Source organism: Neopsephotus bourkii, unplaced genomic scaffold (assembly GCF_033783945.1).
Source record: "Neopsephotus bourkii isolate Nb327-2 ecotype Australia unplaced genomic scaffold, CSIRO-AGI_Nbou_v1 NB_1589, whole genome shotgun sequence".
NCBI classification, from domain to species: domain Eukaryota; kingdom Metazoa; phylum Chordata; class Aves; order Psittaciformes; family Psittacidae; genus Neopsephotus; species Neopsephotus bourkii.
Window position 1 is genome coordinate 2,519,723 of NW_026902065.1, and position 27,563 is coordinate 2,547,285.

The window sequence follows — 27,563 nt, forward strand, 5'->3', positions numbered from 1 at the left end:
ATATGTCAAATCATCCCTTTAACAAAACAGCTTATTTTTCAAAGTCTAAGTTTTTTCTAACCATTCACAAAGCAAGTTGCCCTTTAAAAGGTAGTTTTAAAGAGAGTAGCATTGCTAAACTTTGCAAACAACTGGTGTTTCCTTTCTGTTTTTAACAGCACTTGCATGAATAAGTATAAAAATACATAAAGATTAGAGCAAAATTAAATACTTGCTGTGAATAAAGCTCTGAACTTGTAAACCTAACTCTCCATCAGCCACAAATCAGACAAGACTGCTGAAAAGTTACATACCATTAAGGAAAACAAGGAACACATTTGGATATGAAAGTTCTTCACCACAGAGCAAGTTGACATCTTCAACTCCAAGATTACTAGCTAATTTAATAATCGGGCCATCTTCCATATCTGTAGTAATATGAGTCATGAGGGCAAGGTTTTTAACCAAACCACAAGCCTAAAATGAAAATAAATAAAAAAACAAACCCAAAACCATTTTTTATCCATTTTAATCCAAAGTATTACTACTACTAATAGTGGCAACAGTATTACTACTACTAACAGTACTTACGAACAATAAAAAAAGTCTAAGTATAAAGTGAAACAAATGAACCAAATTAACTACACTGAAAATTAGGAGGGAAGAAAGGAAGATTTTTCTCTATTACACTGAAATTCAATGTTTTAGCATTTACAAACTAATAAAAAATATAGGTGATGAAGTTGTAGTTCTTAAGTTGTCCAACCATGTATAACCCCGTATTTCTCCCTTTAAAGCAACAGATACTTAAAAGCATAATGGAAATACAAAATCAATCTATTTATCAACTTGCCAAACATCCAGTATGTTCTAACACAAATTTCAACATTTTAAAATGAAAACTATCCAAGTATCTTATACAGTGCAATTTTATTTCAGCTGCTTAATGAGACCAGCTCATATTAACTACATATTTATGCCAGAAAGTTCATAGTCCCTCAGTATTTTCTATCCAGGGGAAAAAAAGACTGCCACTATCAAATGTTTGGTTGAAAGAGCTGAATGATGTCTTTAAAGTAAAACATATGACAGTGTTCTCCCTCAAACTGTAGTGTAAAGCTGTTTCTGCGATAATAGATGTTTCTAGAAAAAATGCAGGTTGACAGTGCAATTTCAGAGCAGAATGTTTATTATGGAACAAAAGGGTAAGAGTTTAGGACTCCTCTCTGCTCTGATCAAAAGAGCAAAACTGGGAGGTTGCATGTCATTCCTATGTATCCGAACGATTTCTGAACAGTTTCCAGACAGTCCTCTCAGGTAGGATTAAAAAGGCAATATAGCAAGGAAGAATAGGATATAAATAGATGGGATGTGAGAAGACACAGAAGTTATCAAGCTGAGGATAATTATTTCTCCAGAAACCTCCTCATCAGAATTCTTCCTCTGATGGAGGCTCACCTGCTTCAAAATAGTGTCCCCATTCCTCAAGACAAGAAATACTGAAAGCAAAATAAAAGTTCCTCACCTCTCCTTCAGGAGTGTCAGATGGGCAGAGCATCCCCCATTGAGATGGCTGCAGTGACCGAGGACCACTCACTTTTCTTGTCTTTTCAAACTGAGAAGAGATTCTAGTCATCATTCCCAGGGCAGATATATAAGACAAGCGAGACAATACTTGCGTCACGCCTTGGCGGTCCATTTTGAATCTCTTCAGAGACCAGTTTCCCTATAGAATAAAGTGATTGTTTCAGAAAAGTTATTGCAGTTTATCCCTGTCTCAACATTATATGTCTTTTTTCAGAACTTAGACAGAATGATATGAGCAGCTTTACACAGCAAATGATGCCCATTTATATAAAACAGATTTCTAATTACCTATCTGCATATAAACTACTAATTCTAACATACTTGTACTAAGTATTTTTAAGTTTAAACAGAAAACTGCTCTGTCAGATAACAGGATATTTTTGCTAATATATACACAATCACACCAGGATTCTTCATCCTGTGTCACTCACAGGTAAATGAATACTCAAATTTAGCCAAATTAAATTATTTCCTGGTCTACCTTTATAGATTTTTAGTTCTTTTTTAAAAAGATATTTTGAGTGAAACACACTTTTACAACAGATCCCACAAAGTTTCAGTTTCACCTTTTTCATAATTTGTTATTTTTGTAGGAAACACAAGCATTCATGCTGACAAGCCTGACATCAAATGCATCTGTATGCTTTTGAAGGTTGTTAGAATCCAGAAGAAAAAGACTCACTGATGTATATTCTCATAGAGGAAGAGTGGGGGGCATTAGTTTTATCCGACTTCCCTGGTAGGGATGGTCACAGATTTCATGTTTGAGGATTGGTCACATGCAGTATCACTTGTGGGTTTAATTAAGATGACAGTGTATGTTGTAGGACACAGTTATGTCTCCATGCCAAGCAGATTTAATAATCTCTACTGTAAGATCTTGAAACTTGGTGCTACAAGTTTTGATGTCCTGACATCTACTCCATATAACAGCTCCAACACCTGAGTCAGTAGATCGAGCAAGTTTTTGTCCCAACTACTATTTACCCCAGCCACCATGTCACCAGTGAGTCCAAATGCAATGAAGATCTCAAAGGTAACACTGTCCCAGGGATTGCCTTCTGCTAATTTGTTGTGAGACCATCCCCAGTGGAGAACTTCCTACTGAGAACTCCGGTGAACTGAAAGTTGCTCTCACAGCAGCACTGGATGATTCTGCAGATGCTGAAATTAGGCCTGTGGCGTTACTGCCTTACCTACCCTCTATTCTGTTATTTTCCAGGGTAAAAAAAAAGACCAATAGCAAATACCACTGAACACCACCATACAGTTGATGCAGTAGTGCTATGAATTCTTTTGCATGCTTCTGGTGTTAATTATGAATTTACTGAGTTATTTTATGCTCTTTGAGACTATCATTGAAGCATTCTGGAGAGATTGGAGATTGTCATTTCCAAGAATGATTTTTATGGTATTTGCTTAATCTCTTGAATAGTATGCACTGGGCATTGTTCCTGAGAAATTATTTTCAATGCTTAAGAGCAGATGGGGTTTAACTGCTTATGTGGCAGTAAAAAAACAGAAGTCCAAAGATAGTGGAAGAAGGAAGACTTTACAATATGTACTGAATAGTTTGCAGATTTATCTCTGTCAGTCCAAATGGAAAAACTGGCACCAGCTAGGAGAAAGCACTAGCATTTAGAGAAACAAATCTGTCAATTGTTTTGGTTACGTGCACTGTAGAGATTTAACTACATTTGGGGCACTCATAAAATTAAACAGTGATAAGCTTAAACAGAGGGATTTGTAAGTAACAGACTGTTGGTGGTTTTGGATGCAATTTGTATAGCTAATTTTGTTTACAAGAACTGAAGAAAAAACTCAGTTTCATGTTAAGCAGAAAAGCCCTCTCAAGAGTTCCAAAGATTAAAAATTAAGTTGCACAATTTTTACCAGCTACTAAAATACTCAGACTAATCTAATTTCTTAAAAAATCATGGATTTCAAAGTCACTTACAAGCTAGGAGCTAGATTTCAGGAACCATCTCACAAATCACTCTTGCAGATGTGTGAGGTAAGAAACAAAGCTAGTAATCGCATTTTTATTTTTGTCCACTGGCGCAAATGGAAATATCCATTCTGGCAGAGGCAGACACAGGCTAAGATTGAATCAAGACAAATACTTAAAGGTTTAAGTATGAGGGTTTTTTTGCATGTAGCAGTTTTCCCTGTTAAATACTTCAGTATCATTAGCAGAGAAGTACTTATTTCTACGCTGCAAGTTTGCTCATACTAGCGATTTCGTATGAACAAAAAGGCGCCACCCTTAAAGAGCTCAAAATTCAGGTTGGTTTGGGGTTTTTTGCCTGCATCCCCACCCCAGTTATCTTCTGTTCATGTTTTCCTGCTGTTTTTCAACCACCTTTTGGAGAGATCATGTAATGTGACCCTAGCTAAATCCAGGTAATAAAAAAATACCACGAACCATACAGTCAAGTAGAACCTAGAAGGCAGCAAGTTGGATAAATACCAACATGATCACTATTTGAAATCTACTTGTTTCTACCATTCCTTCACAAACACCAAAACATCACTTTGAAATAAATGGTGGAATAAAAAGTGGTTTGATGATTAATGATTCTTCAGTGAATTCCAAAGGCCCTGCCCATGACGGACTTTGCAATTTTAATCTGTAAAGAATGTTAAATAGAATTGCTTTTATGGTCAAAGATTGTAGCCAAGAGAACAAAATTTATACATTTCCACAGAATCATAGAATGGTTTGTGTTGGAAGGGACCTAAAAAATCATCTAGCTCGACAAGGTTTCTCTGGTGGAAAAAATTTACATACTAGAATGAAAATAGTACTTACTGTGGAGATGGCATTGACCATGCCGTTGGTGATCTGGTCCTGACGCATATGCTTCACGACATCAAACTGAGCTGCACGTTGCTTGGGGATTACCTGGTCAGCAATCTTTTTCAGTTCAGAGTTAAATTTTTTGAACAAATCTTCAAATAGGAGCGAAAGAAGCTGGAAATAAAAAACAACTAGATTAAGGCAAAAATTACACTTCTCCAGGTCCCGGAAATAGGGGAGGGCGGGGATGACATAAATACATTTAATATTTCTACCTTTATACTTCTTGTCAGTTAAAAAATATCCTCTCTGCTTCTCAAATGATGTTTTTCTGTCAAGATTTTTGCTTTGTTAAATTAAACTGCAATACCAAAGAAATTATAATAGAAAGCAAATCAAGTAGGAAAATGGCCTGAGTCTACACAGTCACCTCTTTCTGGTTTGCTTTAATTCTTCCTTCACAATATCTTAGCCTACCCATCCCTATGCTATCAATTTACTATTTTTCATAAACTATCACATTCTAATCCATCTGATCTACTTGTCACAAACTTTTAAAGATTTAATATCCTAAATGTACAACCCTGAATTATGCACAAGATTTGAAGACCAGATTCTGTTCTAATACTGGATAGAATAACTGCAGTAAAGAAGTAAGTGAAAAGTCACTTTGAGATTTTCTATTAAAACTGAAAAAAGGCAACTTAAAGTGCCCATTCCTAGGAACTACTTAAAATGGACAAGACAGACACCCTTAGGGAAAGCAGCCCTTAGGGAAAGCAACTCAGCAGCAGAGAGTCTGGAAGCAGTGCACAGTTTGCAAGAGCAGACTGAAACACAAGAAGTGCAGAGTTACCATTCTTTCTGGACAAGCAGAACTAAAAGAGGCATTTTTAGGGGCCCAGAAGCAATCTCTGCTCTTGACATCTGGCAAGACATATCTCAGGTTACGGAGGCAGCTTCCTCACTCAGATACACTTTTACTCTGCTACTTTCTGCCCATCACTATCTATGCAAAACCAGTTACAGCCACAGGGTCCACCTGATTCAATATCCTTTTCTAGAAGTGCTACTATCACTGCTATGTGAGTAAAGTCTACAGTTTAAGCAAAGAAGCCATGTGAAACAGCAGAACTGAACTAAAAACAAAACCAAAAAACCAAACAGCAATACAACCTTTCAAAAGTACTGCAATTTAACGCAATTATTTCCTGTAGATGTACACTAATCACTTCTAGTCCTTAAAATAAATAAAAGAAAAAGGCTACCAAAGTTTGTGATCTGACTTTTTTTTTTTTTTTGCTCTCCAATATGCCTTGCTTCTGCAGTTTGTTCAACCTCTCCTTGCAAACACTAACAGCTTCCCAAAACACTTAAATCTGCATTATATGATACATTTTAAGAGTTCACAATGATTTGCTTTGCAAGCAAGCAATGTCAATTCTAAAGCCTGGCTCTCCCATCCTGGGATTCTGTATTACAGCAGCTCCTAAGTGTCAGAACTACAAATGCAGCAGCTACCAATGCCAGAAATTATAGTTCCCAGTATACAAAGCATTGTAGGGCTGAACAAACTAGGTATTCAGTCACCACAAGTTAAGACATTCTGGAATCAGTTGTACTGTTTAATTTTGTATGTGCAGAATTAAACTGAATTTTAACTGTCTCCATCAGACATAATCCAAACTTTTCCTCACCTTCTGGAAATAAGAAAGCAAATCGCTCATTTCTTTGTCACTGGGATGGGCCACGAGCTTTCATTTGCTCTCCCCTGCCTACATTCCTCAGCTAGGCTGACCGAAGCATTTGGCAAATGACACTGTAAAGCAGCTAACTAACTAAATTATAAGCTACTTTTTTCATTGGCATCACAAATGCATTTAAGAATAAAAATATGACAAAATCTGAGAACTCAAGGCAGTTTTTGTGATTTGTAATAAAATGCTCCCAATGGCATTCAAAGAGAGCAAGACTGGATTATCTTTAACAGCATACTCTACAAGATATAAGGAACACGTAAGAGATAAGGAAGACATAAGGAGGTGATCCTGCCCCTCTGCTCTGCTCTCGTGAGACCTCACTTGGATATTGTGTGCAGTTCTGGTGTCCTCAACATAAAAAGGACATGGAACTGCTGGAACAAGTCCAGAGAAGGGCCACGAGGATGATCAGGGGACTGGAGCACCTCCTGTATGAAGACAGGCTGAGAAAGTTGGGGCTGTTCAGCCTGGAGAAGAGGAGGCTGCGTGGAGACCTCATAGCAGCCTCCCAGTATCTGAAGGGGGGCTATAGGGATGCTGGGGAGGGACTCTTCATTAGGGACTGCAGTGACAGGAAAAGGGGTAACAGGTTCAAACTTAAACAGGGGAAGTTTAGATTGGATATAAGGAGGAAGTTCTTCACTGTGCGGGTAGTGAGGCACTGGAATGGGTTGCCCAAGGAAGTTGTGAATGCTCCATCCCTGTCGATGTTCAAGGCCAGGCTGGACAGAGCCTTGGGTAGCATGGTTTAGTGTGAGGTGTCCCTGCCCATGGCAGGGGGGGTTGGAACTAGATGATCTTAAGGTTCTTTCCAATCCTAACTATTCTATGATTCTATGATTCCATACCATGTAGTGTTCAGCCACTAAATTGTAAAACCAGCGATAATACACACTGTATGCAAACCTTTGGCAAAAATGGAACCATTCTGGACAGAGAGGCTTTGCTGAAAAATGATCTATTGTTTTTTTTAAGACCTGGTCTTACCATGAGAGGAAGGTGTTGTACACCTTCTTTCTCTTCCTGATGCTTTAGTATCATTAACAGGTACAAGGTAAAACCCTTTCACCACTGTCAACAGAAATCTAGTCACCTTCAACTCATCTGCGATGCCACAGTTCTTTTAAGTCATATTTTCACCAGAAATAAAAGCATCTTTATGAAGCCTCATATTAGGAAGGAGAACCCACTGGAGTCTCCAAAAACTAGATTTTGAGGGAATTATTGCAAAAGTAGGGAAAAAGCAAAAGGAAGGATTGTGCACAGTTTTAAGATGTCTTGTCAAATAACAACTAGACTCTTCTGAATTCAATCATGGCATACATTTGATCTCAACAGGTTTGAGCAGAACTTGAACATTTAACAAAACATTCAATACAACATCTAAAAAATTCACTTTAGAAAATTTCTCATATGTGATTTCTTGATCATAAAATAGCAAAAGTGCCCAAATTCCACATGCCATAGGGATTATAAAGCCACACCATCCTTCCTCTTCTCTGAACTAACAAAGTAAGTTACACCCCAAGTACATAAACTTGCTACTATCCGTCAGTCTGAAAGGCGTCAGTTTGCTAATTTCACTCCCAGACTCGCGGCCTGTAAGAGCTCTGACTATCTGGCAAAGCTGAGTCTCACAATAACTGCATTATTTAGGTCAAGAGCAAGAGATTAAAGAAAAAGGATGGAACGCCAGTGATAATATTCAACGGATTTTGTAGTTAGTCCAGGGTGTTTCAGCCTGCTTCAGACAGGAGCACTAAAGAGCAAATTATATTTCAGAAAAAAAAATACTGACAGCTCATCAATTGATTTTCATTGAAAATGCTAAGAAAAATTAATAAAGAAGTTAAGCTGCTGAAATACAGTTTCACCAATTAGCTTAATGTCAGAGAATTCTAATTAGGCGCCTTGAGATTGCTATTTAGCGTTTAAGCCTTTAGAGTGCCAAATTCTCCTTTTCACACAAACTGGTTGCAAAATTAAAGACATTAGGCAGCCTTAATTATATTATCAGAACAGCTGGGATTAGGCAATCTCTGAAGTCAAGGCGGTATTCTTTTGTCACAGGGTAGAAATCCCTTGCTTTCCAGGGTGCCGGATTTTGGTGCTGTTCCATATCTCACCCATACAAAGCAAGCTGCATTAGAAACAAAAAAAATGAGGACAAAGAACAGAGTAATGCTTAGCAAATAATGAACACATTAAGGAGAGAGAAAAGGTAGGTGAAAAGATTAAGCCTGAATTCGGTAGGTTTTGCTAACACCTCAGCTGGCACCTGGCCTACCGAGCCTCTAGTGGCAGAAAGACTATGAGAAAGCTCTGTAAACCAGCTTGGCTAGTGGATACAACTCTGTTATCTAAAGCTAAAGCACATTTCGTACTCTCTTGTCCCATGGGGTGTGAAATTAGCAGCTATTGTTTTCACACATTTTTATAAACACAATGCCTTTTATGTCTTCATATTGTTTAGACCGCTATGTTTTTCTCCTCACATGGGAATCTTTTTTTCTGTCTTTATTCAAATTTTAAATCAACAGGATTTTTATTCCAGGAACATGATGGCATTAAAAAAAACCCTTCAAAACAGAACACACACCCCCTCCCCCCCCCAAAAAATACCCTGCACCAACCATTTTATCCATGCAACCTCAGCTAAACACAAACATTTAGAAACCAGTAAAAAATCTCTACACTTTATAGTCTGTAATCCAATCAATATTACACTGATAACGTGGCAGAGAGGAATTAGAGTGTTCAGCTTGAAATGAGCTTTTAAAATATCACAGGGGAGCCAGAACTACTCTTAATCAAGTGTTACAACACACCACACCACACACACCCCCCAGAACAGTTCTCCTTGATGCAGAAAAAATATGCACTGGCTTTGTTATGATGATCCTCTACATTTAAAACCTCTTCCCAGTTAATTTAAAAGGACTTTGGTTCTTAACAACTGTGAGAGCAGAGGCCTTTTTCATGCAGTTTGCAGAAAACCTTTTACCTGCTCTACCTTCTGCCTCTAAAAATACTGGGAAAAACCAAACTACTCCTTCAATCCAGTTAAATAAGAACAATACAATGACAAAGCAACAACTAATTTTATTGATTACAGTCATACTGAACTACAGCAACATTACACCAGAATCCAAATAAATCTGTTACAGCTTAAAATATTTGCTCCATTAGAATATTGCACTAATGTCCTCTTACCACTCCTTACCTTTACAAATATGTCCTGCTTGAGCACGAAAGTTTGATGTACAGTAAACATATTATTTTCAAGAAAGGATTTTTTTTCCCCAATAAGTTAAGAGGGGTTTTTGTTCCCCTTGTATTTGTGCTTAGAGCGTGTTCAAGAGCATCATCTTAGTTCCTTTACAGAACTAGGAAGCAAAGCATGTGTTTTTACTCTTAAATGTGTTTTTACTCTGAAATGACTGCGCACTCTGTGTGTGTGCTCACATGTGTGCAAGGAGGACAGGGCAGGGTGGGGAGGTGAACAGGAGCATGAGACAATATGCAATCACACATCTTAAAAAGTATAAGAAGATGAGAATTCCCATTGGATACAAACAAAAATGAATGCATATTGTTACTTGTGCTACAACAGAAATCCCAATGCAAACCATGGGGGGAGCAGAGATGCAGTTTCTCCAACCTGGTGCATTATGTATACTTGTCCAAGGTTCTGATGCATGATCAATAACCAGAGATGATACTGACTGCCAAAACTCCAACTTATGTTAAATCAGAGCACAGCAAATTAGCCCAATCCCAACGTAAGTTAGTTAATCAAACAATCACAGAAAGGAAAAATCCACGCCATGGTAACAAAGCAGTTCCTTCACCTGACAGGCAAATTCCCACTGCATCAGGAAAACATAATTTGGCCAACAGCTGTGAACTGCCACCCTCTCTGGAAAAGAACATCGCCAATCAAACACCTCAAACCATTCTCTCCTTCACAGCCCTTTCTTACTTCTACCTCAGCGTCAAAATTCTGCAAGCAGACAAGTCCACACAATCCACTTTCATTTAGCTGCTTAAGTCAACTTTAAACCATTCTGCTAATTCATGCTGCTCTAGAGACCAGAAAAGCAGATGATAATAAATAAGCAATCTTATAGGCTTCTGCAAATTACAGGAGGCTTGAGTGGTTGTTCTGTGAGCTGCTGCACAAGCTGGGTTCCCCATAGTGGGAGAGCCTAGAGCTGACACACAGCAACCTACTTGGCTCCAGTTTATTCTATTACCCAGTTGCTTAGCTGCAGGGACGCTGGATCTCACTGCTGCCTTTTTGGCACTAACATTGTTACAATGAATACCGTATTTACACTGCTTTGTCCATTCATATGATATAAAGAGACAATACAGAAATGAGGATATAATTTCTAAGTCTTAATCAGAGAAGCATATCTACGAGTTAATACAGAAAAAAACCCAACAAAAATAAAATGAGAGGAAAACCACTTTAGTCAAGAAGACAGGGATGCTCCGTATTTTGCATCTTTTGAAAACAGATAGCAAGAAAAGCTTACTCTTAAGTAAAAACTCACTCTTAAGTGAAAACTCACCTGCCCTGCCAACTCCAAACGTTTATTTCCATAGTAGTCTCTGTCATCTACTTTATTTTCTCCTTGAGCCAAAATCACTCTGCGCACCATCACTGCTGTGTATATGCACTTGGCACGAAAATTGAATTCCTTCACCTGTAAACAAAGCAAAAATGAAACCATATTGCTGTTTCAGGATCAGTTCCTTACTTCTTACTCAGACAAAGATATGCATTTAAATCAATGGGTAATCTGACTGACTGAGGAGTTACAAAAGGAATTTGTGCACATTATGCTCTTAAAAAAAGCTAAAAGTAATAAACAATAATGACATGGAAACAGATAGTAAATGAAAACATATATGAATAAAAGTATAGATCATGAGAATAAGAACCTGAACTAACAGCTGATATGCCTGGCTATGCAGACAAAAATTGATTATATGATACGTAGTTCAATGGTACAGAATTTCATAAACATAAAAATTACTTTTGACTCAATCCTAATCTTTCCCTTTGAGGATGATTTACTTTATCTCATCTACTAAGCATTCAAAGACATCTTCCCCTGACAACAAAGCTCACACCATAAAAAACCATGCAAATTTACACCAGTTTTAAAAAACCAACCCAACATTACATACAAGAACATGGGTCAGAATAGTTGATGCCAGCAGCTCTCGTGCTTCTTCCATCTTTGTTTTCTTTGGGCCTCCCCACATCCTTTGCCTTCGTACTTTATTTCCAATGTACTTCAGTGCCTGTCAATGGTGGGAATTAATGAGTCAATGTTAGAATTACCTATGCAAATATGCACATGCATGGAGATTTGAGTACAATGATTAATGGATTCTTATTCTCTTGTCAACTGTCCAAGAAATTGAATCAATCTGCAGAATTCAGGATCAGATGAGTGAAACAAACTATCCAGGTCCACACAGGAAGTTACTGCCCGGAAATGAAGCCATGCCCCTTATGTGAAAGAACTACCCTCTCCACTAAATAACGGGCTATCCTTTCCATCTGTTACCTTCTTCCGTAAATAGCTCACTTTCATTTAATTTGACATTTCATACACAGAGCAACTTCTGTATTTCTGTTTTTTCTGTTTTCCTGGATGCTTCACATTTCCCTATGTTCCTCCAGCATCATCATTTATGACTTTGAATTAGGGGGCCTTGACACTACCTCTATCCCTGAAAAGCCCTCAAAGATGCAAACTAGAAGGATGTTCACTTTACAACACTCAACGTCATACATGGGAAGATTTGATAAAGTTTACAATGAAATAGCAGAAATAAGACTAATCTTCTAGCAGATTAATATGTACATGATGCAAATGCTGCCAGAAAAATGGTTTGTGGTCAGGCTAATTATAAAAGTACGCATGACCTGAAGAGAATTCTTGCAAATCTGTAGTAGGATGGAAAATGGCTATTATAGTGGACTTTATACAAGAAATTAGAATTGGAGAACACCTACTCTCGATGAAATGGTCATATCCCAACAGTGGGGCTTCTGTGAAATGGGGCATGCAATTACATCTTAAAAAATAGGAATTGTCCTCAACAAAACCCCATAATCTTATGGACATCAACTATCTGTTCCATACATTATAAAACATAACCCTGGGTTTCTGAAATCGAACTGTTTCTTGACTTTGGGTTTTTTTTCTCAGTTGGGAAATGAAAGAAAAGCTTCACTTTTGACAAGTCCCATCCCCTTTAAAACTCTCAGCTTAAAATACCCCCCCCAAAAAGAAACCTCAAAACACAAAATGTGTGTCAATTACTGACACAGCAAAGTGGTCAATACCCACTGTCTTTAGATTTTTATGGCCTTTGGCCATGTGAAAGGACACACCTGCATCTGGGTAAAAATCTGAGCTTTTTGGCATTCTTCCAGACTAGGAGCAAATGCAGCCATCACGTGTTCTTCTGTGCCAATCATCTGTACAATCTCTTGGTCACTCTCAACGCCCATGGCCTAGGAAAAGAAGAAAAGACAGAAATAGCACAGGCTTTATGTTAACTCACTGACATTTGCTTATGCTAATTTGGTATTGTTTGTCTGCATTACTACTAAGCAAGAGCTACTTCTTCTCTAAGAAACTGTGCCATCTGGCACTGGCAGCACATATTCTAGCTACGGAAGAATGCTAAATGAATCTCTTGATAAGCAGCAGAAACACACAGATACTTTTTGGAGAGCTTTTTTTTCTTCACTGACAGAAGTTAAATCCTATCTATTTTTCTGAAGAAAAATAAATAAATACCAGGTAATAACAACCTTACACATGCAACAATGAAAACCAAGTAAAAATCTGTAATAAATAAAGGAAGGTGAAATTTATTAGAAGATTACACATGGTCTCTTACCACAAGCAGTTTTGTCAACTCAGTTGACAAAGCCACATGTCCTATTTGCAAAACACAATTTAACTTCTTTGCAGCTCTCTGAATTTAGAGGATGACTTCACTACACAATTCCTCTTGAAAGCCATCCTATTATTTCACTCATCCTTGGACACCTTGTTGGACTTTATACCGCGGAAAAAGCTTAATAAACTAAGAAAGCGCTTAACAGGTTTAGAAAAATCTCTCTATCAGTAAGTGTTTCAAGGTGGCAGCCAACAGTGAAGGCCTTTGTGGATTCCAGATGGTGCTAAAGCTCCCCCCTTCACACATTTGCCTGGAGCTCTGCCATATCATGAAATGGAATAATCTCACTAAACCTTTTCTGGCTGAGTGGGAATATGTTCCTCAGAACTTTGTGAGGAAGTTACGTTTGCATTCGTATTATTCCTCAAACTGCCTGCCACAAAGACAATTGTAAATCATGGCCTATGTAGACCCTCATATTCTGGTTCTCATTAAAAACTGGCAGTGCCTCAGAAAGTCACATTTTCCTCAAAAATGCCCAAACACCTTCCCTTCTTTTTGCCTTCATTGGGTGCCATTTTGCTTAGCACCTAGACAGCGCTATCCCCTTACAAAACTCTTGCTCTATCCAGCTATTAGTTTTCTTTTTTTCTTTCATTTCTGCTTTCTTTTTCAATGAAGAAGTGGTTGGTTGAGGTTCCTTTAACTTCAAACTCTGCCTGTACACCATGTGGCTTATTAGAAATTAAAAGCAATGCAAAAGTAGCACACATCCAGTGTGAGAACATTCTCATTTTAGTGCAAAGAACAGATCACAATTCCACCATCTCAGACAGACCTAAGTGCCAAATCAAGATACAGTTACTTCAGCAGATGAAAGTTTCACTGTAGTTTGCTCCCACTGAGTAGTAACCCCTTTGATCTCAAGGCTCGTTTCAGTGCCAGAATTTTCCCAAGTGATCTTACTGTAGTTCAGATCCCTATTTTTCAATATTTTTATTCTTCCTCACCCTTTTAAATAAGGTCACACAGTAGTTAACAAAATCCCTCATGACCCGAGAGCCAGAAACTCTACAGAAGTATGAAAGCTTCACAATAGTCATTTTCCATGTGTTTAGGACTTGCTGATCAGCAAACCAGTTTAGGAACCACAGATGCATTCATAGAATTATTGCACTTAGCCTGAAGAAGAACAAAATTTAATTAAGGGAATCTTTGTGCCATACCAGGTACATATACCAGGAGTAAATTTATCTAAAACTTATAAATACCACCCTATTTCTGCCCATTCAGTTGAGTTTTGGATGGCAACCAGATAAGAGTAACGTAACAAGTGAACAAAGCAAGTGTGTGTGACAAGAAGTCAATCTGCAGTTTTACTTAGCTTTTCCACCCATTAAAAAACCTGAAAGCCATAATAAATTAAAAAGGGTTGATTATTTCTTCTAACTTGATAAATCCTCTGACCAGAAACCCGACAATAAGATGAGAATAGGACATATCATTATGCACATGTAGATTTTCTAGTTGAACTCTGCAGCAGCAAACTCACTTGAAAATTCTGAATCTGTGTGTGGGAAAGGCTGGGACTGCCACTAAACAACATATGTTGTATTGTTAAATAAGTGTAAATTGGGGGAATTTAATTTATGAGCAATGACTAAAAGCTTAGGGAAACAACTGAAAAAGATATGCTGATACAATAGCCTAAAAGTAAACCCATTTTCTCTCCTCAGTACTTTCAACAATCATGGGCAGAGCTGCACACACAAATCCACCTACATGCAATACTAACAGGGCAAGCTACAGGCCCACCACGGTATCAGGCAGATTTGTAATCTTGACACTTTCTTTTTTAGTAAATTTGGCCCTGAAACTGCAATTCTAAAAAAAAACCCCAAAAACAAAAACCTGACCAAAAACAACCCAAAAAACCAACCCAAACCAAAACAAAAAAGGACTTTGAAATTAGTCTGTAACATCACAAAAGGACAGGAACAAAATATTGCTGGGTTGTTGCTTGTGTTACAGAAACACTGAGTACCTGCAAAATAGGAATGGGTCCTATGCTTACACTGCTCATGATCCTACCACAAAGTCAAGAGAAAGGGAATTAACATAAAAGCAAAGCAGGAGACAAGATGTCTTGTTTATTTTTCATTGGAAGGCAATGTCACAAAGGGATGATTTTACGGGGGGAGGGGAAGGAGACATTGCAAAGGGATAACATCAGCAGTGAAAGGATGAGGAGAGAGACGGTAACAGGCTTTTGAAGAGCATGGCTGGAAGACTAGTAGACGATGGACAGAAGGCAGACAAATCAAAGCAAACGTTCAGATCACCCTTGACTTCAAGCAGGGAAAAGTAGTCCAAATGTAGTCAGCCGCTTCCTAGGATTGGGGAGGTTCCTGCTGCCCAAAACGTGTGTGTGTGCACACACATGTGCATATTACAGAGCACATGAGAGAATGTGAGCCCGGCTCTTCCTCCCCCAGTTCATGTCTTAATGATGATATCTAAGCGTTTCCATGGCACTTCCCTAGAATGTAGATCTGCAGGCCATCAGGCTAAATTACAGAATGGAGACAGGCAGATGACTGGATTAAAAAGATGTCAGGGAAGTTCAAGGTTGACATCACAGACAGAATTGGTCTGGAGCTTTCATAATTCAAAAGCTACGAGCTATGAAACTGCAACCATGGGAACCCGTAATTCTGTGGATCATGTAAGACCACCATTCAGTTCTTCCTCTAGAGCTGCATTTTAACAGCTCCAGGACAAACACAGGTTTCATTTGTAAAAATGAAACTTGACCCCCTGTTCAAATCTTTTGCCGCAGGTCCTAGTGCAGTTCTTTATAGCTCCCACATAAACTAAAGATACTTCACCTAGCAATTCAGGTCGTAAAATTCAACTTTTAAGTCCCCCTAGGTTACTTACACTTTCCTCTTTCCACAGCCAGTTTTGGTGCAGCATGCAACCTCCATTTACTTCACCTCTCAGGACACAATCAAGCCTACTGAATCAAGATTACAAACCCAAAAGAAGAAATACTCCTTACCTTAAAACAGCTCTAACTCTCTGCAATGTAGGGAGCTCCCTGCATAAGGAGCAGCATTACCTCACCTTTAACCCTGATGTTTCTCAGGATAGAAACACCTTAAGTACTACACAAATATTCCACATCTCCTCTAATGCTCACTGCTACCTAAAACTGTTCAAGCCCCCAGGTAAAGCGTGTGTAGCTCATAACCTGACATATAAACTTATCTAGGTGTTCCTGCTCCGGCAGGGGGATTGGACTAGATGATCTTTTGAGGTCCCTTCCAATCTCTAGCATACTGTGATATTAAAAACCCACAACGCACAGTTCACACAGTCCTATGACCTGTGCACAACTGACACACAGCTAAAATAAAGGCCTCCTGGGATTGCAAGTCAATTCAAAACACCCTGAATACCATCCCGGTTGCACGTGTATATTAACTAATGAAGCAGTGCTACACCATGAACAGGAAACAAATTAGTTGCGTCTACTTCCCACTACAAGGCAGCTAACAGCCCTTTAGAAATCTCAACAAATACATACTTTGGGGACAAAACTGTTCAATTTATATCACTATTTCAAACCAAAATCTTCAGTTACACATACAGGGGTTGCACAAATACTTCTGTCACTTTCAAGAAGAAAGGTTAAGGGAAACATCTTTAAGCTAGCACAGCAACAAAGTACTAACTCCCCCACACCTGAAGAGCAGACACTTCTATTCTGTCCTAGAATGCCACTTGTAGCCTATCAAATTTCAGTTAGCTGTGTTAATGTGGTAAACTTCACAAAACCACAACTTAACTTGTTCTCAGCACAATGAGCTGTTAAATCTACAAATATGTCTATCGCAAAGATCCTTACAGGTCTGAATGGCAGAAAAGCAAAGCAGCAGAACAAAGTCATTCAAACTTCCAGTTTAGAAAAGACAAGGGCAAGGCAGATGCACCCTTTAGGGCGATCCCACACAGTCCTGTCCCCCTCCACACCTATCCAGACTAAAAGATTTCTAGCCCCACACTATTCCACCCCTCCCAACAGCTCACGTGCCTGTATTTCCTTCCTCACCAGGAAAGAAAATGTAGGATGGGAGCACTGTATGCCCAAGTCCTGCCCTTGCAGCTGTGTCCATGACTCACGCTTGAAGCACAATAGTGCTCTTAGATCTAGTCTAGGGAGCTCTTTATGAATTTTAGGCCTCAGCTCTGTCAGCAGGTAGTGTTTGTAATGATTTCTACTTCATCGCCCTTGTTTCTGACAAAGATGTCTAAGGGCTATTAGTACACTTTCACTTTACAGTTGCAGTAGTTTTAAATCCACATTAGATCATACATCTCCAATACTTGCTTTCTTTTCCATAAAGTTACAATGATTTTCTGGACCAGATCTACATTCTAAATCAATTTGAGGGACACTGGGCCATTTAAAGCTAGTGGGACTAGAAAGACAATCTGAAATTGCCCAATCTTCTCCTACTGAGTAAGAGATAACCCATGACAAAACTGTCCCCTCTAGGTGACCAATTACTAGCCATTTTCTTAGTCAAAACACTGAGGTGTGTGGAACTTGGCTGCAGCCTGAATGTTGCTCTGGGAGGAAATTTTTGTCACTGCTTTCTTGCTTTATTTTTTAAACAGAGATTATAAAAGCACTTATAGTAAAAGTTAAAGATGCAAAGGCAACCAAAAGTTCAGACCTTATACTGTCTGTACAGCTTAACTTTGACCCTTGCAGATGTGCATCCTCACATAGCAAGAATCACAGCACTTACTAGCAATGAGGAAGTCCCATGCTTCATGCCCAAGGCTTAGTGAGAGTACAAGGAAACTATTCTCATTGCTTTTCCAACATATCTCTTATGTATAAAACTATAGTGTGAGAGAGCTGAGGCTATACAGTGACGCCTAAGATAGGGATTTTCTAGTTTCAGAGCTGCAGCATTTGTTAACCTTGCTTTTAGTAGTTAAATACAACAAAGTAATACTGCATTACAGCAATGCCCAAGAAAGATCAGAGGCTGGTGCCTGCCTAAGAATCCACTGAAAAGACTATCTGTGATTTTAAGTTTCCAGCTGGACACTCATCAAAAGTGGACAGAAGATCCCTAAAGTCCCCACGTCATTAAAGACAAAGTAAGAACTCATGAGTACAGCTAAGTGCCGGTCAAGAACAGAACACTGAGAATAGCTGAACTGGGTGTAGCTAATTTGCTATTGGATTAAATGAGTAGAAATCTTTGAAAGGCACTACAGGAAAGAGCTTCTAATAACTGTAACCCCTTATTCAATAAATAAATGAAAAATAATGCAACATGGTATAGAATATAAAATATAGACAGGGAATAATTATAGGAAGCATTGTCAGAAGGTGATCAAATAGTACAACGCTGCTTAAAAAAAAAACCCAACAACCACCTCCTCAGACTTAATAACCCTGAGCAGTTACTCTTGTGTGAGCAGGTATTTATCTATACCAGCAGGGGGTGACAAAATGTAATAAAAGTCTGTAAGCGAAGGTGGAATCCAGCTGTTTGGTACTCCAGCAAAGGGAGCAACATTAACGCTTTCCTGCAAAGGAAAAGTTGTGAACTTAATCCTGACGCTTTTATGTGTATTTCTGTCCACAGAAACTTCTCAACCTCCTTTAACACTGGTTACCAAAACTAGATGATCTCCTTCAAGCGATCATGTTGAAGTGACCAGCTTAAACAGAGATAACAGATTTGTTTCTCAAGTCTAAATCCAAACCGTAAACTATTTTCTAGTACACAAACCAAAGCACTTCCTACAAGAAAACCGATTCTTACAATTTTCAATCAGCTAAAGAGCTGTGGTAATACAGAAAAGTCTGTACTTGCCAAGGCCAACAAATCAGCCCTGCTGGCAGAAACTATTTGGATGCTGTGAGTAAGCGCTGCCCTCTCCTGGCAATTTAATTCCTCGAGCGACTATCACCTTCCAAACTTTCCGTGCTGTAAACAGCTAAAATGAAAAGGAAGCTATAGGATTTACTTCTATCGGTTGCTAGATCCAGTCAGAAGCATTTTGGTGCCCTAAGCCATCTTCCATGTGAACAGTGCCTCCCATTTCCTTCTGCACACACAGCACACCAGGCTGCAAACCTACAGGCATCAGGGAAGCCTATGACAGGAAGAAGTTACCAATCCCCAGGAGGAAAGGTCCTAGCTTAAGGCCTGGTCATGCCCTGCTGTCTTCTGCAGCAGCTGGACAGTGCATGTCCACCCGTCATCTTCACTGGATGTAGCCCATGTGTTTGATGCCACACACAGGTGGGCTAACTGTCCGCTTCCAGTCCTATTGGGCAGCTAGGAAGAAGTCACCACTATGCCTTCAGTTGGGGGCACCCTTGGGTTAATTAAAATGAGAGAGAAGCAGAGAGGAAGAGAAAGCAGTTGTAGCAGTTTCACACGCAATGAGGGCCAAGACATGATCACTAGCTATGCTGGCAGGGGAAATACTCCTCAATTCTTGCCCAGAATGAGGGGTAGATGCCTTTCACAGGCTTAAGTCCCACTGGAGATAGCTTTAAAGCTCAGATAACTAACCAGGTATTTACTGCACTGAAAATACCAGTGAAGTGTTCTGATTGAGGTAGAGCTCATTCACAGGGGAAGGAAGTAAACTGCCAAGACATGCAAGCCTCGCTAGTGATCTTAACAGATTCAGGAATAAGTCTAAGAATTGCAAGACTTCCCCACAGGCCATCAGTATTGTTTACAGTTATGACTGGAAGTCATGTTTAATGACCTCATGGCTACATTAGGTCCCCAGATCTGAAACAAAGGATGTTCCAGTCCATCCAAAGGATGCTGAGCAGTCCACAAGTTGGAGGTGGTGGGTACCAAAACCAGAAATGAAGAGCCTTAACACAAGTTTGTAACATAACAAAAGAAACCAAAATCCTTCTGACTTTCTGTAGCAACAGGAGCACAGACAGTGGTGCCGAGGGGCCTTACAAAGCTGTAAGGTGGTAGCAGGCATTTGTCTTGGCACACCAATGCCCTCCTTGCAGAAAAATGCAGTGCTTTTTCTCCTTTTGCTGTACAATAAGGATTTTTTCCAGGGAAAAAAAAGCTTGCATTCCCTAAGCCCTGCCAAGTCCTTCTGTATGTATTAACATCCAAGAGCTGCTGCCAATCTTCATTCTTCAGCTACAGCACAGTTTGGGTTGGGTTTGTGTTTTTCTTTTCTTTCCAAACCAACAGTTGCATTACCTTAAATATAACAGCTGTATTACCTTAAATATGATAGCAATGGGAATATCTTCTGACAGAGTGTTGTGCTTCAGGTAAAATCTTCCTTGTTTCACAACCAGATTTGTTCTGCTCTTCTTCTCATGAGTGGAACTGAAATTAAGAAAACAACCAACATATGTTCAACAAAGCTTGTACTGACACTCCTAGAATCTCCTCTATAAGACTTATCAAGCTTGACCAATGTTGCAGCTGAATTAATCCCACTATCTCCTCCGTTAAAAATTACATTAGAGCAGCCAGGCATCACCCTGTAACTCCAAGCCAACAGGGTACTATCACCTGTGATGGGGAAGGTCAATATTTGACTTAAGCAAGTAGAAGCCTGTACTTCTCAAAATCATCTTTGCATGATTATCGACTTGGATATAATCAGCAAGCTCATACTGTGCACAAGTACTGCAGCAGTAACAGTAATGAGATATAACAGTACCTTGTATTGTACAATTAACCTCATCTAGGTTTACTATGGAACAGTAAAGTAGCTAGGCTAGAAGATACATGAGAGAGTCTTCTGGAGAAATAAAAACAGCCCTCATACTGAACAGTGACAATAACCATCTTATACCAGCATGCAGCTCAAAGAAGAAAAAAACAAACAAAATACATAGAAAACTTAGTCGAGGAGTAAAGGCCAAATTTAGACATCTTGCTGGTTTCAATAATTTGTTCAGTACAAAAATACTTGATTTTTGTTTCCTTCTCAATTGCCTTTAAAAGATTTTACACCAACTAGATGGTCAGACAAAAGGTTACTATCCAATTTCCACTGCAGTAACTTCATGCTACTTGCTGCAAAATCAGATCAAACACCATCAATTAGGAAGTGCACTTTGTTATGTTAAAAATTAGAACTTGCTTTTTCTAGTCTGGGACGAATTATCAAGTGCATGAGCAAATCCCATTGATTTCTGTGGGAATACTTTACTAACTGATTTTGAGATTAATGTTTTAGTATACAAAATGGCACTAGCAAGAGAGGGGCACTGAATGTCTATAGCTTTTTCCTGTTAAACTATACTAGGAAGAAAACTACACAGGTACTTAAAACAATAAACTTTGTATTTATCTCTGTACGTAACTGCAGGCATTTATTTACCATACCTGGTAACAGAAGCGCCAACTGTGCCTTTTCTATCTGCTTCCACAATTATTCTGTTTTTGGATAACTGCTCTTGAATAAGGATGACTTTCTCTACACCTTTAACAATGAAATAGCCACCTATTCAATTGAAAAGAAAGATTTTGCATGTCAGTACCCTTTTGCCTTACTTGCCTCCTTCATTATGCCTTTGAATATAAATTATTAAAGTATACACGGAGTACACAAACAACAAAACAGGAGAGTAAATTCTCCCTTGCAAGAGTAAAGTTCCAACTCTGTGTGGAACCTATAACTAAAACAATGTACCACTAGACTAAACAGAACTTTTGCTAGGTTCACACACAGTATTTGAGATCTAAGACTTCATGTGGAAAGTACTTAGAAAGAAAGAACCCACAGGCAGACCAAAAACTGTAAAGCTGTAAAAAACCCCAAATCTGTAAGATAACCATACTTATTAAAAGGTGGTGCGGAATTGTTAGTTCTACAAATTAGGTAAAAATATTGCATGTGAGAAGAATACATCAAACAAGAACTGGCATCAAAAAATAACTGTCTATTCCAGATGCCTGGTATCAAATAAAGAAAGTGTTCCATAATTATTGACTCACTCTCTCCAGCAGTCCAAGGATAAATTTTTATTACTTTTAAAAACGTATTTTAAGCCCTTGTTTTATCTAAGACAATATAAAGAATCTGCACATAAGCCACATTAGATTTATCTCTTACATTGTAGCTATCAATGCTCCTTCAGTCCATCACAATATGTCACAGTATCTCACCACCACAGGCAAGCACAGCACATGTTCAGTGCATGCTGCAGGCATCAGATAAAAACCAAAGAAATCGGTTGTTATAACCTTTCATTTCCTCTCCACATTTCAAATATTATCATGTAACACATAATTCTTGTTTTACAAAAGACAGCAAATGAGAGTTCCCACTCTGGAGTACACCACTATATGCAACTCTCCCTTGATCCTCTTCATTTTCCTGAACAAATTCCATCTCTCTTCCCACACAACACATCACTTTACAATACTATGCACATTTGTTAACTTTTTCAGCATTTTGGTGTATTGTTTTTGTGGTTGAAAAATGCCTGCAAATACAAAGATTCCATGCTGTCAACCATTTCTTACTATTTTCAAAAGCCTGCCCATTTCTTTCAGTTACAAGCATACAGTTGAGAAGTTCCCAGGATGACTTCACAGTGGCAGGAAACATTATGATGGGGTAGCTTTATGCTGAAAAGGATTTAAAAATAAAAACACAGATGGCAAAAAAAGAACAGGAGCGCAAAAGTACCTGGATCTAAAGGACATTCATTAAGTTTGGCAAATTCTGCTGGAGTTTTCCCCGTAAGAACGCAATTGGAGCTACGCAGCATTATAGGCATTCTGCAAGAAAACCAGATACACTTTTACTTTAGATTCAGAGAGAATAATATGAAGCGTCAAATTCTGAACAAAAACCTTGCTGAATAAACTCTTTAAAGACTGTCTTTTGTATAGAAACTGGTAATGTGTTTTGTTGAAAATTAGCGTTTACTTGAACTTTTTGCCTTTAGTACACACCATGAAATAATTCAAAAGACTCAAATTTAGACAGTCTTTTCAAGACTTTTCTTAAGTAGCTAGAACAAGAAACTGTTACTACACCTATAGAAGCCTGGCTTTGTAAAAGCATTGTTGTGCATCATATTCTATCGACAGAATTAAAGTCTATTTTTTTAATATGAAAACTGAAAATTTCACTACAAGTGTAGCTCCTTAAGTACGCATCTTTTTTTTTCCTACCACTACTCCACCTTCAGTAAGATGCACAGTCACACAGTAAACAGTCTCTGTAAGGCACTGACCTTTAAAGCCAGGAGGGATGGTCTTTAAGAAATATGGTCTACAAAAGACAGACATCTTTACTGCCTTTAAAATGGAATTCTGATTTCACTAAACGCTAGAACTGTCAGGGATTCTGCATTTTTGGTATGGTTAAGATGGACATCTAATTTCTTACAGAAAAAAATAATAACCTCAAGTCATTTGACAGAGTTTAGAAAACAAAATCAGCAAAAACTCCTTAATGTCTCTCCATTAAAGCTCAGCCTTGACTCTAAACCAAATAAAATTTAAAGGTGATCTTAACCTCACGCAGAAGGACTAATGCTTGCCTTACTGGTTTTACCATTCACCTTCTACAGATGTATCTCTGCATATTAGGTATGAAAGAATAAGTAATTTGGCTACAAAGCAAACATGATTATTTTCATTTTGCAGCTCCAGTGTTCTTTCATATATTTCCCTCTTTGGTTTTATATTAGTATAAACATAGACAATATCTGTCCTTATTTGGAAGGACAGATATTGCTCTTCTTTGGAAGAAAAGGGATTTCCAGAAGCTTTTGCAAAACAGGATCTTACAACAGAACCTGACAAACACATCTTGTACAGCTGCTCACAAAAATTTAGTCACGATTTCTTTTAACAAGGAAGCAAGGTTAGTCTACGTTTACTTTGCAGTAAGATCTCTTCCAAACACAGCACCAAATGAAAACTAGCACCAGACGCTTGACATATAGCACCTTACCTGCCAATGGGCAAGGCATTACGTATGATCCTCTGGCTTCCTCGTGTATATTCAATGTCCACTGTAATTGGGGCAGAGTAAGTCATGTCTCGCAGGCGGCACTAAAAGGAGAACAGTCATGTGGTTAGATGTTGGCTTACAAGCTGAAGAGGTTCTCTTAAAACATTCCGTGTTTGCTCTGTCTCCTATAAATCCTCAAAGAAATCAAGCAAAGCAAAGCTTGACCAAGCTTTTCATGGTACTTGGGCTATTGTGAGGGTGGTGAGCCACTGGCACAAGTTGCCCACAGAAGAGGCAAATGCTCCATCTCTGGCAGTGCTCAAGGCCAGGTTTGACAGAGACTTGGGTGACAGGGTTTAGGGTGAGGCGTTCCCACCCATTCAGGGATTCCAGTCCAGGGATTGAAACTAGATGATCTTGATGACACCAAGCTGTGTGGTTCGGTTGATACAATGGAGGGAAGGAATGCCATCCAGAGGGACCTTGACACGCTTGTGAGGTGGGCTGATGCCAACCTCATGAAGTTTAACCATGCCAAGTGCAAGGTCCTACCCCTGGGTCGGCGCAATCCCAGACACAGCTACGGGCTGGGCAGAGAAGAGATTCAGAGCAGCCCTGAGGAGAAGGACTTGGGGGTGCTGGTCGATGAGAAAATGAACATGAGCCGGCTTCAGTGTGCGCCTGCAGCCCAGAAAGCCAACCGTATCCTGGGCTGCATCAAAAGAAGCATGACCAGCAGGTCGAAGGAGGTGATCCTGCCCGTTTATTCTGCTCTCGTGAGACCTCACTTGGGAGTATTGTGTGCAGTTCTGGTGTCCTCAACATAAAAAGGACATGGAACTGCTGGAACAAGTCCAGAGGAGGGCCACGAGAATGATCAGGGGACTGGAGCACCTCCCATATGAAGATAGGCTGAGAAAGTTGGGGCTGTTCAGCCTGGAGAAGAGAAGGCTGCGTGGAGACCTCATAGCAGCCTTCCAGTATCTGAAGGGGGCCTATAGGGATGCTGGGGAGGGACTCTTCATTAGGGACTGTAGTGATAGGACAAGGGGTAATGGGTTCAAACTTAAACAGGGGAAGTTTAGATTGGATATAAGGAGGAAATTCTTTCCTGTTAGGGTGGTGAGGCACTGGAATAGGTTGCCCAGGGAGGTTGTGAATGCTCCATCCCTGGCAGTGTTCAAGTCCAGGCTGGATGAGGCCTTGGGTAATACGGTTTAGGGCAAGGTGTCCCTGCCCATGGCAGGGGGGTTGGAACTTGATGATCTTAAGGTCCTTTCCAACCCTAACTATTCTATGATCTTAAGGTCCTTTCCAACCCTAACCATTCTATGATTCTATGAGTCCCTGTTTAAAACAAAACAAAAAAAAAAAAAACCAAACCCAAATACATGTTTCAAAAGCAGCCAGTGGATCTATCTTCAAAGGACAGCACTGCAGAGTGCAACTTCTTAACAGTTTAATCAAACAAACAGGCCTAATCCACAGAGTTGACACAAAGACCATACTGTGTCACAGGCTCTGAGAGCAGTGCTCAGCTCAGGGACATTTCTGCACGAAGGCTCTCAGCAGCTGTAGAGCTGTGCTCTCATATGAAGTTTGATGGGAGAGAAACACATGAGAGTAAGGCAGAGAGTGTGCTACCTTACTAACAGAATGAGCAAATCTCACTGTATGGTACCATTTCTAAAGATATCTTACAGAAGGTTCACTTTAGTACCACTTCCTGTAAAGACTCCCAGAATTAGTTTGCAAATTCCTCAAATAGCAAGAGAAGCAAGATATACATATTTAGGACATAACCTAGCTCAAGGCTCAATCATTTCTAATCCAGTCTTTCTGATCTCCTCTCCCCAGCCTCATTCTTTGACTGCTTGCTAGCCTTTAAGGTATGGCTTATGTTCATATAGACAAGGTTTACAGCATTCACTGAATACAACTGAGCAATGCACATCAGGCCATTCACGACCTCTCTGAGCATTCTATACCTTTGAGCTCCAGGATTACAAATCCATCAGTATTCAGACTTGTACGTTTATGATACCATAGGCTCTCAATGTGCTCATTATGCATTAATAAAATGCAATTAAGATTGTGCTGTATATTGAAGATGCAACTGTATGGAAAAAAATGCCTCAAGAATCACTGCAGACTTTCTCACAACATCGTTGCTCCTTCTTACCATATTAAAAAGTAAACCACTTCTCTAGTAATAAAATACTGAAGTGCACCAGCAGTTTTCAGCTGTGACCTGTAAGAAACTAGGTCCTGCTGTGCTCCCAACGATTTCATCAAATTTAAATGTAACCAAGAATAATTCTGTTTTCTAATTACTTTAAATTCATTTGTATGAAGAGTTCATGAAACTCCCATGAGATCTGTGTGAGAAGGGGATTTAGACAGCCTCATTAGTATTACTTGAGGGGGGGGGGGAGGGGGAAAGGCTTTGGGATTCTTCGTCTGTGCTTTGTCCACACAAGACACAGATACAAAATAAGAATTACGCAGTCAGGTCACTGGAGACAGAAACGTGGCTATGCACAAGAGGCAGCCACTAGATGGCTTGATTTTCCAGTATTCTTCCAAAGGACCAAATGTATTTCATGGTACGAGTCTACATGAAAAAAAACCCAAAACCCAAACAATTCAACTTCATGAATCAAGTGCATGTAGCAAAATAAAAAATGTCTGATACATGAACTGATTTATCAGGTTGACAACAAGCTGTAGGCAAAGTTCCAAGCTCAGCTCCTGTTCTGAGGCTAAAAAAGCTGTCAGTACCTCTGTTGCAGTGGCATAAATCTGGAAGCATAGCAACAGGAGAAGAGTATTTTATTCCTGAGCAAAATTTGATGGGAACTGAATGACTTTAGTCATGGAAGCAATCCTAAAAAGTCTAAACCTTATCTTAGTTTATGGCTTTCTTATATGTACAGAAGCTACCTTATATGCTTCCAAAAGCAACAGACACTGATGTCAGTTCACAGCAGCATCTGTTCTCCAACATGCACCTTCATTCCAGAAGTACACAATTTATTTGTTAATCTACATGCTTACAGCAGTGCAAAGAAGTTAAATATACTACCCATAAAGCTAATGTTCTTCTGCAGTTTCTTGTAATTTTATCAACTTCCACCTGGGTTTTCTCAAAGTTTTCGTGTTCGCTCTCTGACTCGGAGTTAAGAACTATGAGAAAAAAATCAGATGTATGTTCCCAAAGAAGACTGAGAGGGAAAGGGAGACTGGAGTGACCTATGGTGTAGACAGCGGCAAGGCTAATATTTAAAAGAAGCTAATAAAAACATCAAAGAACACCACATTGTGGTGTGATGACTTCAGCTGTAATAAGGAGATCCACAAGACTAAGCAAGAGAAGTACTTTTCACCACTTTCATGGAAACTCACTCCGACACAGTTACCATGAAACACCAAATACAGCTATGAACACGTCACAAAAAAAGAACTAAAAAATAAAAGAATGTATTATGAAA

General features: G+C 39.2%; 1 protein-coding gene across 1 annotated transcript in view; it reads right to left on the reverse strand.

Annotated features, from left to right (window-relative positions):
• POLR3B (RNA polymerase III subunit B) overlaps window positions 1–27,563 on the reverse strand; it is a 76,595-nt gene that overhangs the window by 44,322 nt on the left and 4,710 nt on the right. The window contains exons 6-15 of the mRNA XM_061371833.1: window positions 24,073–24,173; window positions 22,795–22,886; window positions 21,486–21,603; window positions 20,366–20,474; window positions 12,545–12,667; window positions 11,326–11,442; window positions 10,704–10,838; window positions 4,379–4,540; window positions 1,505–1,705; window positions 294–456 (exon numbers count right to left, since the gene is read on the reverse strand). Of these exons, the coding sequence (XP_061227817.1) occupies window positions 294–456; window positions 1,505–1,705; window positions 4,379–4,540; window positions 10,704–10,838; window positions 11,326–11,442; window positions 12,545–12,667; window positions 20,366–20,474; window positions 21,486–21,603; window positions 22,795–22,886; window positions 24,073–24,173 (1,321 nt within the window). The remainder of the gene's footprint in view (window positions 1–293; window positions 457–1,504; window positions 1,706–4,378; window positions 4,541–10,703; window positions 10,839–11,325; window positions 11,443–12,544; window positions 12,668–20,365; window positions 20,475–21,485; window positions 21,604–22,794; window positions 22,887–24,072; window positions 24,174–27,563) is intronic.